The sequence below is a fragment of the Pagrus pagrus genome (assembly GCF_965226575.1).
Source record: "Pagrus pagrus genome assembly, chromosome: 19".
NCBI classification, from domain to species: domain Eukaryota; kingdom Metazoa; phylum Chordata; class Actinopteri; order Spariformes; family Sparidae; genus Pagrus; species Pagrus pagrus.
This window is the reverse complement of record NC_140203.1, coordinates 20,495,360-20,513,964: the sequence shown is the minus strand read 5'-3', so window position 1 is coordinate 20,513,964 and position 18,605 is coordinate 20,495,360. Positions and strand designations below refer to the sequence as shown.

At 41.2% G+C, this 18,605-nt stretch overlaps 1 protein-coding gene across 13 annotated transcripts in view; it reads right to left on the bottom strand.

The window, feature by feature from the left end:
* Nucleotides 1–18,605, bottom strand: part of vav2 (vav 2 guanine nucleotide exchange factor) — a 250,336-nt gene that overhangs the window by 41,326 nt on the left and 190,405 nt on the right. For 7 of the 13 annotated variants that reach the window (XM_084382598.1, XM_084382595.1, XM_084382600.1 and 4 more), the window contains exons 4-8: nt 17,183–17,251; nt 6,955–7,060; nt 4,164–4,262; nt 2,205–2,273; nt 1,226–1,326 (exon numbers count right to left, since the gene is read on the bottom strand). In XM_084382598.1, the coding sequence (XP_084238724.1) occupies nt 1,226–1,326; nt 2,205–2,273; nt 4,164–4,262; nt 6,955–7,060; nt 17,183–17,251 (444 nt within the window). Of the gene's footprint in view, nt 1–1,225; nt 1,327–2,204; nt 2,274–4,163; nt 4,263–6,242; nt 6,258–6,954; nt 7,061–17,182; nt 17,252–18,605 lie in introns of all 13 variants that reach the window. The other 6 variants (XM_084382591.1, XM_084382597.1, XM_084382602.1 and 3 more) reach the window with 1 other exon arrangement.

The window sequence follows — 18,605 nt, the reverse complement described above, 5'->3', positions numbered from 1 at the left end:
ACACAGCCCTCTAGGCTGAAGGAAGAGGCCTGCGATGAGCCTATTACCTATGCAAACTGACTGTCGCCCAGAGAAATACTGTGACTGCCAGTTTCAGGTCGGACGGAAGGAGAGGACGGGGGAAAAAATATGTGTGCTATCAGGATCACTGTGCAGAGGAATATAATAAGTACTTATTTATGCAAGAACAGGTACAGTGTGTGTGGATCACTCTTGCAGTAATGGCTGTATCGTTCGAGAAGTGTGTCATATCCATGACTGTGTATGGAATCATGGCCGGGGCCAGAACCTATCATCAGCGTCATTACCATTACCTATGAAGCAGCCGCACTCCGCTCAGCAGGGAGGCAAATCACTGCGCCCCTCAGGGATGCAAATTATCCAAACGTTGCTCAGCAGCTGGCCACGGCAGAGATCCATCTGAGAGAAAATCCTTTTTAGCTAATAAAACTCAGCCTGTTCGCAGCGTTTTCTCCTCCCTACATCGCAGAAACCTGCTTTTTATCAAGCCACTTCTGTCGATATCAGGGTCTGAAAATAAGGGTCTGAAAGCAAGTGAAGCAATCCGTCCATGGAGCAAGAACTCTTCAACTCGTTTCCAATAAAATCTACTTTTTTCAATATTTTTTTGTATCTTGAAACAGTACAGATAAGAAAATGACACCTGATTTTAGCAAACACTTGAAACAAGCTGATTTGCAGGAGCAGTGTGAATTGTTCTTGGTGAACTGGGACTTTTTTTTGCATATTTTAAGAATATAAAGCTTGAAAATTATACTACAGACAAAATTTACTGGATGTGAAAGAAGAATGCATGTAAAACTGGGGAATCCAGGCTGTTAGAGAACCTGAGATAAGTTTATATATATACGGAGCAAACTGTACAACAAAGAGAATAATGTGTTAGTGTAAGAGGAGAGACAAGAGTGCAGGAACATAACTGACTATCCAGAGCAGTCCTGAGTGGATTTAATCTGATCGTTTTAGTTGAATGGGGAACAATTGGTTTTTAATGCTCTCTCAGCTTTTTCCTCTAACATGCTTTGTTCTAATTGACTTATTCTTTGAACACTAATCTCAGCAATCCTCTGACTGATCTGTGGATACTTCACTTGATGCAGCCTCCTGAATCTGAAGGGGCAAAAGCTTCTCCTCAAATGCAAGTGGATAATCCAACATGTGCATGCGTATAGACCGACAGCATGTACACATTTAGGTTACTTGCCTTTCCTTGAAGTCGAGGAAGATCTTGCCCAGGCCACTTCCTCCACTCACCATGTTCAGGTCGATGGCTCGCAGGAGGGCAAAGTGGACTTTGATTACATCCTGAGTGAACATCAGAGTAAACGTCAGAATCGACACACTCTTATGCATGTTCCTTCCTTTATACACAGTTACATGTGCATATAGATACATTTATACGCGCTGTAGATGTGAGTGTGCAGTGGCAGTACTCATCCCAAAATGTTCAGTACAGGACATTCCTTATGGTAGCCTTTGATTCAAATCATTACAGTCTTCTTTGTAAATGCAGTCTAATTATGAGCTACACACTACTGATTAGAGGGATAGTTCACCCCCAAATCAGAAGAATACATTTGTCCTCTAACTCTAACCTGAAGTGCTGTTTATCCATCTCGATTGTTTGGGTGTGAGTTCCAGAGTTTTGGAGATCTGGTTTCTCTTGAGTATAATGGAACTACATGGCACTATTTCCTTTCTGTATCACTGCACAAAAGGACGACTGCATCTACTCCTGGACAGGAGGCTAGCTAACTAAGCTAAATAAGCTAGCTAATGCCTCTCGACCATGAGCAGATGCACACTTGTTTTTGTGTAGTGATACAACTGCCAGGTGTAGTTCAGTAGAAAATAGTTCCCACATCCCCAAAACTCAGAAACTCATACCAAAACAATCTGGTAGTTTCTATAATCACAGCCCATAATTTAAAGTTTTTCAAAAGGAATAAAAAGAAGTCTTATGTTTTCCTCCACTGTGATGAAAACACATAACCATGACGCCAACATCTCTGTGCATATCGAACCGTGAACTTCTCATGCCGTTACACCCCTAATATGCATATATACAACACATCCTGTCATTCGTGCAGCCATCCGTACACATATTGAATTATTCACATGGTGTGCGACACATCTAGGCGTGCTGTATAGACATCATTCTCTTTACACGAGTGGCTACTCACCTCAAGATTTACAAAGATAGCCTCCATGTCCTGTGGACTCAAGACTTGCTTCAATGGGATCATGTAATTCTAAAGAGAAACAAGAGAAGAAGCAGGGAAAATGTGTGTCTGTCATAAAAAACAAATACTGCATCTCAGAGTTTCTCATTTTTTTCTGTTAAAATGTATTGATATAATGAAATAAAACTCTGGGCAAGCTTTTAGCAGATCTATAAGAGTTTATTTGAAGGACAGCACAACTGAAAGTTAACTGCAGCAACAAAGAAAATCAATACAAGGCCACGCTGTAAAAGATGGAGCACCTACCTGCCTTTGTGTTCACCGACTGTGTAAAGTTATTTAATTTCAGGATATAAAACCGTGTCTGCCGTAAATACATGCTGTACAGCTGTTCTCCACGCTGCACTTATGCTTACAGAAGAAATACCTGCCTATTGTGTCTCCAAGGTTGTTTTATGGTTGTCACATTCCATCATCATAATAATAACAAATAGATCAACTAAGAAGCAACGGAGAGATGACAGGCTTTATTAACCCCAACTCAATTAAGCTTAACGGGTCCTCTGATCATAAGAAGGTTATTTATTCTCATTTAGTCTCATGTCGGCCTGACGCGGGAAACACAAGATACACATTTGGTTTAATGAAATTAGCGGAGCGGGTGATTTGTGGCGCTCCATCAAATCGCGAATGAAATCTGTCAACGTGGAAAGTGATGTGTTAGCAGCACCGACGTCAACAATGGGTCATTATCACACTGAGAGAGATGGTGTGTGTCCACGTGTGTGTGCGTCTAGGTGTTTGTGGGTGTGTGTGCGTGTGTGTGTACTTGCTACAAATAGAGGACCAAGTTTTTAACCAACAAAGTGAGGACACTTTTGGGAAGTGGGGACGTTTTGGCCTCTCAACTTGAAAGGGCCGTTTGAGGGTTAAGACTTGGCTTTAAATGTTAGGTAAGAATTAGTTTAGGGTGAGGGTTGGGGTGAGGCATTTAGTTGTGATGGTTAAGGTAAGGGTATGGGGCTAGGGCCCAATTGAGTCCAAGAGAGTAGTAACCAAGGCCAACCTGAATTTAACAGGTGTTCTGTTTTATTTTTTTATCCAAACCCGACTCAAGCTAGACGCAGGTAATGTAATCTGAAGCACTGAGTTTGTTACACTTCATCACAGGGAGTCCTATGAATGTTTACCGTGACAAATAGCCTCTGTGTTGCATTCAAAGTGTAGTGACATAAATGACAGACTCCAGCATTTAACAGTACATACAGCCTCTACACAGACAATGGGTCGATCAGTTAGTCACTTAATATATTTTATCCATGCTCTATGGGGATGCATTAAGTCAGTCATGGTCCTCACAAGTTTAAAAGTATGTGTGTGTGTGAGTTTTTGATTCTTTCATTCAGAATTTTTTTTTTTATCTTAATCTTTAAGCAGTAGTGTTGAAGGAAGTGGTGTCCAATGGTATTGCTAACAGCAGTAACACACGAAGAAGAAAGAGACCACGTAGGGCAGATGAACACTATACCAATAAGAGGTGAGGATGTATATCACTAAGAAAATATTTTTCAAATTGATATTTTGAATGTTTAAAAATGTTTACATTTTATTTCCATTTTTAAGACGACTTCCTGAACACTTTGCCAATATGCATGTGTCTGTGTGTGTCCTTGTGCCTGTGATGTGTAGGTCTATATTTAAAGCCCCAGGGCTCCGCGTCTCCCGTAGAGGCCGAGCCATTAATAACCAAATCGATCAGCTCCTGTGACATTTGTGCTCCCCAATGAATCTGCCAATAGCTGACATTTCCATGCTGTGACCTGGCCCACAGGCCTGAGACACCAACAAAGAAGAAGTGACAAAGGGAACGCTTGTGCATGGACAGAAATGCACTTTTATCAGCACACTCCAATGTTTGTGAACTGCACAATCAGCACACACACGTATTGTGACACTCACCTTCTCAATGTCCTCTAAAGTCTTGTAGTACTTTGCTTCGGTCTCCTGGATTTCCACTAAGCAGCAATTTCTCTTGTCATCTTCTGTCATACCCATTTTCTATGATGAGAAAAGGAAAGTGAATGAGTCAGGACAGTTAGTTGCATGATTTTAGATTACTGATCATCTTTAGTCCAGGTCTAACTTTTTTTTTAGACTGGGCTTTTACCCATGTTTTTAGCATGGTTATTAGGATGAGGTTTCTTGTTTAGAATATTAATATATAGAATATTCATACAGAATGCCAGGTTCCCATTCAGTATCTAAATATATGACATACAAACACTGTTTGGGATTTTTTTAAGACCATATACATGTAAGGTTTTTTTATTTTCCATCCTTGCTGTTGTTGTTTTTAACATGTCCCCTACCATTCCAGGTGGCCATTGGTTTTTCTTTATTTCCAGACAGTATAAAATCTATAAGTGCACTCCTGAAAATTGCTTGAGCTGTGTAATCCATCATATTGCATTATCTGTATGAGATAATGCATTGCAGACGTTTCCAATTATTTTACACTTGAACTTCATTGCCATGCAACCACAATGGTACCACTGACAAAAATTAATGCTGACTTGATGTTGACCATGATGGATTAGACGTCTCAAGCAGGTTTCTAATGTCTGTTTAATTTCAATTCACCGAGATAATCCACTCATTATCGATAATGGTTTCCAGGGAGTCCTGGGTATAAAATTGATTGGATTAGTTCATTGGATTTCATACTGTCAGAATGAATGAAAATGAATGGAAACCAAAAGTTGCAATATATAAAAATATTTATACCACAAGGCTTTGTTTGGCCTGCCAGATGATTGTAGCAGAAAAAAATAAAATGCATAATACGAACTTACAGCGATTTTACATTTTGTGAGGTAAAAATATATAGAATCCCTGATTATTCTTAATTTGTGCCAATGCAAATTAAGACACTTTGCACAAAAACTCAGTCAATTAAGGGAAGATGGGATTCTGGAACCATTTTGTGTCTTATAAATACAACACAGTAAAACAGGGGCTTGCTTTTGGCCCGAGGCCCATAATAAAGTTTCAATTTTGGCCCTTCAAGGAAGGGAACCCTTTCTGTAAAGTGCTCAAAAATGCTGAGGAAAACAATGAACACAATGTGCAGTACTGGAGCTACAGTGCTGTCATTTAGGTTGGACAGTGCTCTACAACCATTTTTAAACTTGAACCACATCAGAATGTTCACCCACACTGACTGACTGCGGTGTGTGAGCTGCTGGGCCTTTGTTTATCATGTATGTGTGGGCAGGCGGGCTGAACAAAGCATATGTATGTAGCCTACATGTAGATGCCTCAAGGGTTTTTAATTTAAAATCATGCAAGCAGGAACATTGTGAGGGGGCGGTGAAGGAGGAGGAAGAAATACAAACTTATCTACATAGATTGCTCTCATGAGACCTCATGTCTGAGTCTCCGTGAACGAACATGTGTATGTAATGTACTGTACACTGTACATGTGTTTCTTCGAAAGAACAATATACTGTAAGGCATATTGTCAGTGACTCACACAAATGACCATGGTAAAGACACCCACAGAGACAGATTTTCTATGCTGCGGCTGTGACATGAGCAGCCCGACTGTGCAATAGCTAACAGAGCCATCTGGGTCAGATTTGGCTGTTGATAACTAGCGCTGATAATAATGAAACTGGGGCTAACAGTGTTGAAACACAGGTCTAGTCCAGGCCTCAATCCAGCATGTGATAAACCAATCAGAATCAGGGCTCCAAGCCAGCGGGATAATGTTTATTTGTCTCGTGCTCTGAGGTTTTTCGTGCGGCAGCTGGTGGTCCTCGCTGACGTCAGTTAACGCTGCAGTCAGCGAGCTGAAGTCACAACCGTCCCTGAGTCAGACCCCAGATGGGTTCGCCTTTCCCCCCTATGCACGGGTCAGTAATCTAACTGGCAGGTCGTTCTCTTGGGATGCTGGGAGTTTGTTTTAAATGAAGTGGCAGAGGGAGTTAGCTGACAGGGTGGGGGGCGGGGGTGAGTCAGAATCATAGCGGCACTCACCTGCATGTATCTGATCTGCAGCATGGGAAAGGCAAAGCAGTGCAAGTCAGAAGTCAAACGTATCACCAGTTATGTAAGAGACATCTAAGGGCGTTTTGAGATGAGATGTCATGCACATACTGTACGATGGTCCCAGAGACATTGACAATACACATCACAGAAATAATGTAAGTGTGTGGTTTCTCTTCTTAGTGCTATTTGTTCATTGCATCTTATCTGGGAATAGCGAATATATTTTGATGCAATAATAAATAATAGGTCAGATTAAGTGTGCTGAACGGACACAGGCACTCTTAAAGGTGCAATATGTAAGAACTGGCCACCTGTGGAATTCATACTCTGCATATCACCAGAGTAGCTGCTAATTGCTGGTATGTGTAGCTGCCATTAGCTAGTTAGCTCAGTTAGCTGGGCGCACCGGGATAGTGTTTATTCGGTTATGGAAATATTTCTGAGTTTGTATTATTTCCTCATTAATAGTTTGAATTTCTTCTCCGCACAATGTGTTTTTACGTGTGGTTGGGTCACCCTTCATATGCCTCGCAGTGTTTCGTTTAAATGTTTTTAACCGAAATTCTTACATATTGCAGCTTAAAGTTGAATACTAAGATAATCACTGAACAGATTCACAATATGACAAACACCTGAGACAGGTAATTCATTTCAAAAACACCCCCATTACAAGGCGGAGGTTGCTGGCACTGGCCCTCACCATGGGTTGTCGTACTTCCACCTTAATGATGTCCTCGTAGATGTCATCCCCATCGTCCTCACACGGCACACAGTCGTAGATGTCATCCTCGCCCAAGTCATGCTCACTGGGGACAAAACATACGCACACAAGTAAGATGAAGAGCTGTATCAGAACACGACCTGAGCTCACAGGACGAATCCTTTATATTCTGCCAAAAAAGGGCTCATACAGTACGTCCACTCTGAAAGCTGAGAGGCAACAAGTGCAAACACATTACCTTTCATAAGCCCTGACTGGAGAGCGACATTGGCGTTAAAGGCAAGGGGACACAGTACCTGATGTTCACAAACCTCCATCGACTTGGTGTTATTGAGTGGCATTTCCCTTTAATGTGTTTATGTTGCTTTGGCACCCAGCTAGCTAACTGACCTTTAATTAGGCAAGCTGCCAGCAGAGCAGCGAGAGTTACTGTGGAGAGGAGCGTCTTCTGGGAAGGATCCTCAAGCTCTGGGAGCGGCGCACTGTATCTACCTCTGCTCTGTGAAAGCAATTATTGTTTGGGAAACTTATTGAGGCGGTGGAGAAGCCTCAGCAGGAATACGATTTGGCAATGGGCCCATATCGATGGAGTTAATAAAGATGGAACCGTAGGTCACCGAAAAGGAAATAAATGCTTAAATACTGTAAATAAATAAAGGTTGTGAGAACTGCCTGCTGAATAATGGAGGACCGGGGTTTAAGCCTGTCAACTGCTTGCTTGTTTAAACAAAAATGCATTCACTGCCATTGCATTGAGGTGGAGGCCATGTAATGCTGAGTAATGCTGAGGATCCTGTTTTACTTTTTGCTCATATTTTTTTATCTTCTGACAAGAAGCACAATTTAAAGTATGCGGAATTAGATACTAGCACTCCCTGTTTGTCATGTAGCCACAGACGTGCCTGGATTACTTTGATACTGAAGAAAAATTGAAATAGTTGATTCTCAGGCAAGTCTCAGGCAACAACATGTGCGTCATGTCTGTGTGTTCTGATGTGATTAAACTATCTTGAGTTACACATTAATTTCCAATCTGCACTTCCTCCATGTGCTCAGAAAAGAAGGACCAGTGACTGAGAGCCTTTTTTTTTAAAAAAAAAAAACAACAACTTCTAGTTGCTTATACGTTGCCAAATTGGCACCATTTAAAGGATGCAGAATTAGTTATTAGTGGTCCCTGTTTGCAGTGTACCCATGAATGTACAGACAAGTATCAACGGACTTCTTTGATACTAAAAAAAAAACCCAAAAAGTGATCATTCTTAGGCAAGTTCTGGAGTCTTGCATCATTTGTTGATGGTTTCTAAGCAGATTTATGGACATACAATTGCAACAGACAGGGAGATTATGCTATCTTCTGAAAGTGTAAGTCGCACTGAATCTAACAATATACTGTATGTGTTGCCTCTATATCTGACTTGTTTAAGTTATGTTGAGTCACATAAGAGTTGCCAATCTCTATAGGCTCCACATGCTCAGAAAATAAGAACCAGTGGCTTGTGCTATGGACCCCTTGTTTTTTTCTTTTTTTTTCTTACATTTGTTTATTCTTTTTTATATCGGGACCATTAATATATGTAGAATTATATATTAGCAGTCCCTGGTTGTAATGTACTCATGGTTGTACAGACAACTATCACTGTATTACTCTGATACTGAGGAAAACTATATAAAAAAGTGATCATTCTCAGGCAAGTTCTGGAGTCCTTTGTCAATGATTTCTAAGATTTATGGATATATATTTGTGATGGAAATGGAGATAAAGTTATCTACAGAAATTGTAAGTCACACATGGGATGCAGTCAAGACCACCTAAACCCAGACCAGGTCATGACCAAGACCAGAGTGCAAGAGACCGAGACGAGACCAAGACTCTGAGGGGTTGAGTTGAGACCATGACCAGGTAAGGCAAGGCTGAGCTGAAATGAATGTCACCAATTTTATTCAACACTCTCTTTTTTCATGTTTTACCATCAACCTAAAACAGCACTTTTTTTTCAAGGTTTTCTGGGTGTCCTCTTTGTCTGAGACCAAAACAAGACAAAGTAAAATTGCGGTCGATTCTGAGACGAGACCGAGACCTTCAAAAAGTGGTCTTGTGAACAAGACCAATTTCGAGTACGACAACACTTACTCACACTGAATCCAACAATGTGTGTTTTAGGTCTGTGTGTTCTGCTTTCATTGAATTATATTGAGTTACATAAGATGTGCAATATCTGAGGGCTGCACTTGCACAGAAAAAGGAGGACCAGGGTTCAAGCTCCACAAGTGGCCACTCTCCACACTTAAATGTCCTTGAGCAGGACAAATAATGCTTGCCAGCTCGAGAGATGCCATTTTGTACTTTGACCTGGCCTGAGTGGGGGCAAGCCAAAAGAGGATTTCTCTTCTTGGGTGAATGGTGCCTCATCCAAATGTATCGGTCCGTGATCTCCAGCATGTATACCTTCCTGTTCGAGCATTCTTGAGGAAGATACTTGGCTGTCTGAGCACCGAACCAACCATGTTCAGGCCAGGAAATGTAATTTCACTTTAAAATCCCAGAAATAGGATATTCTGTAGGGATTTTACATACTTTATTAATTCATGAATATTCTAAAAAAAACATTTATGGGCACAAGTCTAAAAATACAGGTTGTCAAATTTTCTCCATGTGACTTGGCTTCATATGACCTTCCGCATCTACCATCATTGCTGAAATATCCCTCATTTCACTGCCAGTGTGAAGAGTGGATAAAAAAACCCCAGAGAAGATAGAACTGCCCTCAATCAAATATTCAGCCTCGTCGTCATGCTCATGCGAGCGTTATTTGAAGTTTTAATTGAGGTGGCTTGGTTCACTCTCACCACTTTGCGTCTTCTTTCTTCATTAATTTAAAGTGGCTCATGTTGAATACTGAGAAGGCTGGGTGGGAGGACAACGGCCAGCTGACGATGTCCCATCGGTGTCTCCTCTCTGAACCCTGAGACTGCAGTAGGCTCCGCAGAGACTGGTGTGCTGGACGGCAAGGAAGCTTTTGCAGAAAGCAGATGTTGTACTTCATTTTGCTCTTATCCCTTAGAGATAGTATTATACGACGGAGGTCTGGTGCAGTCATATGAATATGACCTGTGGAAGGATCTCCAGGGAGAGCATGGAGGAGGAGTTCAGGGGCAGTCTGAGTGTGATATTTTTAAATAAGATTGAAAAAAACCAAACTATTAATAACACAGAAAAAGAAAATAGCAAAACTGAATAGTTTAGCACTTTGTGCTATCTATTGATGCTGAACTTGACTGACAGTGAGAGCTTGTCAAAGGGAAATATAATATTGATCAACAGTGACATTTAAGCTGCTTCCATTTTCCCTGAGGGTTATTTTGTCATTGTCCAATGCTCCTTTGGGCCAACCAGTCAATTTAAGATATTTGTAGTGCTTTTCATCAGTGATTACTCATTGATTGCTATATTGCGCTAATGCTGCTGAGGGCTCAACAGGTTAGGAGAAAGGCTTCCTATTGACTGATTTGATTTTTCCAGCTATGGCCATGTATGCCCCCATTCATTTTTCCTGATTACTTAAGATCTCTATATTTTAAAACCTCCTTCCGATTTTCTAATTGGTGATGTCATTAATGGACCTCTTAACTGACTGGTGGTTTCCACTGTCAATATGCATTGATCTTAGAGTCAAATAACTCTAATGAACCCCATACCGAGAGATGTAGCAACGTGTAAGCCTAATCGAAAGTACTGGAGTTAAAAGATGTAAGACTTTATTTATGCACACAAAAGAATAATTTATCAACGATTTGTGAAAAACTGTTAGAGAGCACTTCGTCTTTGCTAACATAATCCATCCATCTAACAGGTGTGGCATATCACAAGGCTGATTAAACACTGTGATTAGTGCACAGGGTGGTCACAATGAAAGTCCACTCTAAATGACATTTACTGAGCAGGCGCTGAAATGCCAGAAAACTAGTCAGAAACGGATTTGACCACCATGTCTCATGCAGTGCGACACATCTCATTTGCATAGAGGTGATCAGGTTGTTGATTGCGGGACTTGTGAAAAATGGGAGCAAAAACAAAAGTGTTGCATTTATATTTTTGTTGAGTGCAGATGGGGACAAAAAAGTACGAGCCTTTTTGGGATCTTGAGGTCAAAGTGAGGTTTACAGTCAGGTTTCGGTGTACATCCCGAGGGTGTAGCTCATTGTACATGGACAGGTAAAAAAAGTAAAAATTAAATTCAAGATTTTAAGATATTAAAAAGATACTGTTTAGGATTTGGGGGTGGGAGAAAATAAATGATACTAGCCTCAATATGTTACCTTGGATGGTCTCACCTCCACGTTGTGACCGAGCTCAACCCTGCTAGGTTTTTTCAACAAGTGATGTGCTATTACTTATGAGCGAATGGTCCCATGGGAAATAATGTTTGGATGAGGTGGGGGGATCCGGTAGAGGTCGTGGTCACGTATCGGGGTGGGGCAGTGTTTATTATTAGGTATACGAGTAGGGTTAGGTTTGTTTCAAGAACTGTCAAGGAGAGGGTTAAGGTTAGAATAATGGGTAGGGGATAGGTTAGCTGAAGGGGCATGCCACAGAAATGTTGGCCTTGAAGCCTCTTAACGCCAACGATATAGGTCACCAGACAGAAGAGCGCCCTCCACTGGGTAAATATAAATTGGTAAAAATAAAATAATATAAAAAAATGTATACAATGAAAATGACAGATAAGACAGGTCCCATTATCAGTAAAGTGGTTGGGGTTAAGGCATGTAGAATCGATGGTTATGGTTAATGTTTCAGGCGCCAGGGCTTACATTAGTGTAAGTGAGTGTTTGTGTAAAAACAGAAAGACAGAGAGGAGAGAGGGACATAATTCTTGGCACTGTAGTAAATCTGTCGCACCATAACTTCACCATTTACATCCTTTTTATCTCCTGGGCTTTTGTGGACATTAATAAATCATTCAAATGCATGTATGTGTGCACTCATTTGTATGTGCTTGTGCATGTGTATGCATCATAATGTATCACTGAGATAGAGAGTGGGAGTAGAGTCCTGAGGACTCATGAATTAGGCCTTATTTTCTGTCTGATTACACTGTGACAGGCCAGAGGGTGTCCAGTGCATGCGTTTGCACGCAATCGGCACGCTAGCCTCTGCTAGCAGGCCTTAAAGCTACATCAGTGGGGGAATAGAGCATGACTCACCATATCAGAGCTACTGAGCATAGGTCCCCAAAGGCTAGGCTATCATCCAGGTTTTTTTTTTTTAAATAATGTGATTTTTTACATAGAATGTTGTTTTTGTAAGAGCTGTGATAAACTGTGTGGGGAGCTCTGACACCGGCCCTTGACCGCCTGGTAATACTTCCAAACCGCATCAATCCAGCTGATAAACTGAAACAAATAAACTTAAAAGACCAACCAAAAAGAAGTTATAGTCGAAGGCCTCTTGGAAGTTGCATACATCACTATACCTCACAATGCAAACATGGAGGACAACATACTGATGAGTTTGATATCTATACAACCCCTTCAAACAAGATTTTTGAAGGTTGAAGCCAGATTGGTTCCATATGAGAGGTGCCAGTTTACCTCTGAGATGCCCATGAGCAAGACCCCAGACCTTACTGCTTGGGTTTGTTTTTTTTTGCCAAAAATCATGCTCGAAATAACTTTTAAATGGTAAATATAATGCATAAATGTCCGAACCAAGGTCTTTATATCACTTTTGCTTTGTTTTGTAAGTGGAAAATGTAGTGGTATTATCAATGGTGCCACTGTTGCACAAACAGCTGGATCATTTCTGTTTTCCTCAGAGTTACAACCACCAACAACACAGGACATTTTTTTTCATTTTTTAGTCTGTAGTGGAGATGTGAAAACAGATAGAAATGGTGCCAGGCTGCATGCCTGACTGGGTTGCAAGTCATCCTTCATTTTTTATCCTTCCCGGGTGATTCATGCCCGGTGGCAGACCAAACTCAATATGGAAAGCAAGGTTTTGAGGGAACCAGTCTAAATGCCCATGGTTTCATTATTCTATATCCATTAAAATGTAAGTACATCAGTGTTTACTATACAACAATGAGTTCAAGCGAAAAACTTGTCTATTGCAAGTTTGATTTCTAGTTATCCACAGTGCTTTACATTTGAAAATGTTATCTACAATATATATTCTTAGAGCCTTTCTATAGTTACAAAATGCTTTATTCTGAATTTGGTTTCATGGTAATAAATAAAGTTTAATTTGAAATTTCTGACTTAATACCTTGCAGTAAATAATACCTTGGCTCAGCTCTATCCATTCTCAAGCTATCGACTTTTCATGTCAACCTGCCCGAGGGATTAACAGAGCAAAATAAACTGCAAAAGAGTGACACAAAGGGCTTGTGACACTCTTTGCTTCGGAATGGAAATCTATGTGTGCCTTTCATAGAGGAAAAAGTCCCTTGGCGACTGGACCCCCCCCCCCCCCTGCATTTCATGCTTTGTCAACTCCAGGATGGAGTCATTCCAGACAGGGAGGACTCCGAGTTAAGCGACATGAGGACTTGACATCACAAAGCCAGAGGGAGGAAGTATGGATCAGGTATACCACATTAACCCAAGAGACCTCAATTAGGTAGCAGCCGGCCTCTACCTGAGTCAGACACTCCTGCAAACAGATATAGTCCGGCAGAATGCAAACCGGAGCATCCTATCACAGAATCTCAATACCATTCATTTACAGCGCCAATTTCCAAGTGACAGTCTGAGGCCTCAATCCACCTCACCTGAACATAAATTCTTCTGACATGATATTGTAAATATGGAAATCATCCAGCACTGAGAGCGACCTCTACTTAACCTAGAATGATTCAGTCAACCCAGAATGTTCTCGCTCATATTTTAGGCAAAGCTGCTGGATGCTGAACAGCCATCTCTCCAAAAGCCTCGAGGAAACCCTACTAAATGGGTTATACCTATAAATACAGTGTGCCATCATTACATTAGTGGAGACTGAACTTGCAGCTGTCCCCAGAGACCTCCGAGGGTGCACCAGTTCGAGTCTTTTGGCTGCTCCAGAGGAAAATGAATCATTGATCGATATTTTGCTGCACTGGCTGCTGGAACAGTCTTCCATTTAGCGTTTGGTCTGCTGGCATTAGCTGGGTTTTTAAACCTCACCTCAGAATCCATTTTTATAGATTGCTTTCCAAAGCAGTTATCTTTTGTCGTCTTACCACTGAATTTAATGATGCCACCTTATTGATTTTTATTGTTTGCTATTATATGTTTTGCCCTTCTATTGAGCTTTATTTTCTCACACTAGATATTTTTGGAGACAATATTCAGTTTTATTTCTTGCATGTTGTTTTTATGGCACCAGATGTCCTGTCGTTGTATTATTTCTTTCCTCTGGGGTCTTGAACGGTTCATCCGTTAAAATTGACTATTACTGCTGTCGCACGATCATCATTGCCCTCTCCCTCACTCCCGCAGCTCAGTGAAGCACTCAACTGAAATTATGAATGCATTAATATTTCAGGCTAATTAATAAGTCTTTGAGAGCAGGGTTATTGTAAGAGCGGCCTATGTGCCAAGTGTGTCCAACTGTATTAGGCGCAGGACCTGCTGATGAATCAATTATGCGGTTGTCCATTGATGAAACGAAATGCATACATGTTCTCTGCAAAAGGTCAAGAGCAGACGTGCAGCAGGGCGGTATGATTAATTCAATAAGAGCCAGCTCTCTGCACCTACAGGTTACACAAAGAGCACCGTGTTACAGCACCTTGGACCATTTCAGGTAAAAAAAAACACAAACTCAAGCTTCAGGCTTATTGAGGATTTAAGGCGACAAAATCCATTAATAGAAAGAGGAGATTTTGCGGGTTAGAGGTCTGAGGGAAATTAAAGAAATAACCAGTAGCTATAAGAAATAACCCTGTATATATATAAATGGTATCAAAACCTGCGCTCACTTGCTCTACTGGTGGATTCATCACTCCATGCACTTGCTATGGCCACTGGATCTCTCAAAGGTAATTTACAAATGTATGTATACAGGTGAAATTTCTTTATGATGGATTTAGAATCAAATAAGGAACAAAGAAGCTAACTTTAGCCCCTCTGACATTTCCTAATGCATTTAAGGCCAAGTATTAGCCTAACCCTAACCACCAAGTAAATACAGGGACCAGGAGGATGAGTCTTACTTCCTTTTTTCTGACACAGAAGAAAAAAAAACTATGCAATTGTGTGTTATTTTCTTTCTTTGAGCACATTTTGATCCTTGTTTGTTGTTAGTAATTCCTCTGCTCTCTTCAGGATCACTTTTGGTGGAAGATCCCGTTCGATTGTCAAGGTAAGGGCCTGCGTTCAAAGCTTGCGGGGCTACATGTTTGGCTAAGCTGCACTCTAATCCAGTATTAGCCTGCTTGGCTTGCACTCCTCTCCTCTAGCAAGAGCACATTCATTCCTCATCCCCTAAAGAACACCACAATCGTGTATTCAGCGGGCATATATCTATACCCAGCATGCTCTGCTTTCTATCTCCCGCTCTCCCTCCCTCCTATCTTCATGTGATGAATGACACCCATCTCAGAGCGGTTAACTAATTATTCTCCATTAATCTGAGGCGAGCAGTCGCTGTCACCGCAGGACCCGCTGCCAACACCGAGACCCTTCCACTCTCTTTCACACCCAGGAAAACTTGCCCGTGCACCTAACGACACCAAGTCAGTAAGCCAGCCACACAGGCCGGCCGGCGGAGAGGCAGTCTAGCCAGAAGCCAGGGCAGAGCTAGTGTCACCATGGCAACGGGCAGAGTGACAGAGGGCTTATGTAATTAGGCAGTTAGAGGAAATTGGAAGAAGTGACAATCACAGTTCACTCTGAAACATCACAAGATGTGTGCTGCATACGTGATGGGAGAGAACTGTAATGTATTCAGATATGATTTTCTGTACATCCAGAAATCTTTTGTATTTACACTGTGTATAACAATACAACATAAAAAATGGCAATCATGCAATATTCTGTCGTGTCTGTCGTGATTTATAGACAGGCCTATAAACATACTATCATGTTTATGGCTGATTTGCAGCATAATCAGAAGCTATTTTGCATTTTTAACTTCTGTTACTGCATTGCCCATTTCCTGCCTCAGATGTTTTCAGAAACATATTTTGTTTAGTGTACTGTTCAGCGCTCAGTGCTATGTCACTCGCTTCATTGCTGTGTTTGGTTGTAGGTCTATCCAAATACACCTAGAGGCATTTTGGTCTTTGCCCGTTCATAACGGCCCATGGAAATAGAAAATGAAATGAGAATTAGTTTTGCCAATTAGTCTGGCAATGCTGGGCCATGTTTTCACAGTCACATATTAGAACTTGCCGCCTTTTTGGGGACTTTGCCCGGAAGGTGAACAATTACACTTGATTTTAGTTCAAGATTAGCTTTAGGTTTAGGCTAAGAAAAGGTAGGCATGTGGGTTTTATGATTAGGGATAGGTGAGGGTACAATCCCTTTTCCAATTTTTAGCCCTATCCCTCGTTTTTGAGTGCCCCCTTGCCCCTCAGAAAAGAGGATAGTGGGCTAGTAAATTAAAGTCTCCCCTTATGAAATGGGACAATCCTTCAAGACCCCTGTCATTTTTGTTGATGCTGTTAACGTAACAGACCCATCCTGCCCCCTCATCCAATAAATAAGAACACTGCTTCATTACCCGGTCACTAGCGCTCAGGTTAGTAACCTGTGCTCCTAGCCTGACTGTCTGTACTGATTTGAGAGGAGCGATAACAAATGCAGCAACTTTGCTGCTGGGCCTAAATCAAATTTCAGTTGTCACTTTCCATTAAAGGAGGGGGTAATGTCACATTGAAATAAATCACAATGCAGCACTGTTAGGCACAAACCAGCAAAAACAATGTAAGGTTAAGCAGCTAGCTCATTAGCTACCGAGACATCAGCAAACCAGTAGTGATTGTTTTCTGCTTGTTATAAAGAAAAGGACCATAAGACATTGAAACCACAGAGTTTTCATAACCCTCAGTTTGATGTGTGCCTCTGTTAAGAGGACCAAGTAGCCCTTACACCTAATCCTACCCCTAGATGTGAGTCAGTTGTAGCGGCAAGGGGAGTATTAGGATTGAGCCTAAGTTTATAAAAAGTCTCCCGAGGTGAAAGACAAGTTTGTGTGGGTGTTTTGTTGTTTACTTACTCTGCCAGCTCCTCAAGGCTCCGGTACACATCATCCTCATTCAGAGCTGTGTCCTCTGATGGAAAGGGCCTGGTGACACACACAAAACACACACACACAAAGAGTGAGAGAGGGTACAAAACACTTTATTACTGCACACACTGTGTCGCAGGTAGAAAAATAACCGGTCAGAAACTGCGTGTTCTATCTGCCAGGTTGTCACTCTTAGCCCCATCACTTCAGCAGGATGTATTCAACAGAGGAGCCCATCAGTCACACACAACATTGTCAAAACACATCAACACAGCGCTGCTGACAGATAAAAACACACAGCATCTTCCCATGGCCAAGTTTCTCAGGAATTCTCGGAGGAAAACAGCCTTTTTTTTTTTCAGATGGATGGCCAGGTGTCTTGTAAATCCTCTCAGGGGGTTTGGGCTGCTTTCAAGGACCCTCGGGGACAAAGACGAGATTTATGAAATATTGAAAATGACAAGTTTAGAGCTGTAGATTTTATTTTTATTATGTGTTTTTGTTGTTTTGTTTTTACAGCAAAAGTGACCTTCTCTGCTTGTACACTTTTTGTTACGAAACAGAATGATTATGAAAAACACTGCAAGCTACAATTGCATAAATAAAAGCATTCATGTCAGCCCATCGAGGAACAATCTGAATAATTCATCCTCTTCTTTAATTTCTCATTCCTGTTCACTCAGTGTCAACAAACACAATACTCCCGGGAAGTGGCAGATCGTAAAAGTGGATGACTAATCAATTAGCTCATTAAACAGAGTGGATTTATTTCTAATCTTTTTAAAGATACCTGCTTCCTGCAAACATTAAAAGTGTGTGATTGGATCTCGATTGCCCGGTCGAGTTTATGGTGCCTTTTTTTTTTTTTTTTGTGTGTCTTTCACGAGAGCTGATTGCTACAAATTATAGCCTATTAGCTTAATGTTGTGCACAATTGAAGCTCATTAAAATCAGCGAGGTCATGATCGGTGCTAATCATCAACCACGCTAACATCGCTGGAGCAGAAATGGCCTGTATTATTAAAATGAATCCAGAGTATCTCTTCTGTTTATAGGAGATGCTCTCAGGCTTCTGCTAACCTCCAAGCTGAAAACACTTTTTTATTAAAAACATTTTGCAGCTTTCAAAGTTACAAAATGCCTCAATACTGTTACATTTTTCAGTAGGAGGAATTTGTTCTTCATTTTTAGGCCCATTTGTTTGCCTTCACCATGTTTGCAGCATGCTGCTGTTTCCAACCTCTCCTCAAGCAATAAATCCCACACAGAGCAGCAGCCAGCAGTGCTTCTGTTACGGTAAACAGCCCTGCAAGGTTGACCTTGAATCTCTCTCTATAATGTAACTACTGAACGCATGATTTGTTTTCCTACTGTCAAAGAGCCATTGGAGAGACACACACACGCGCAAAGA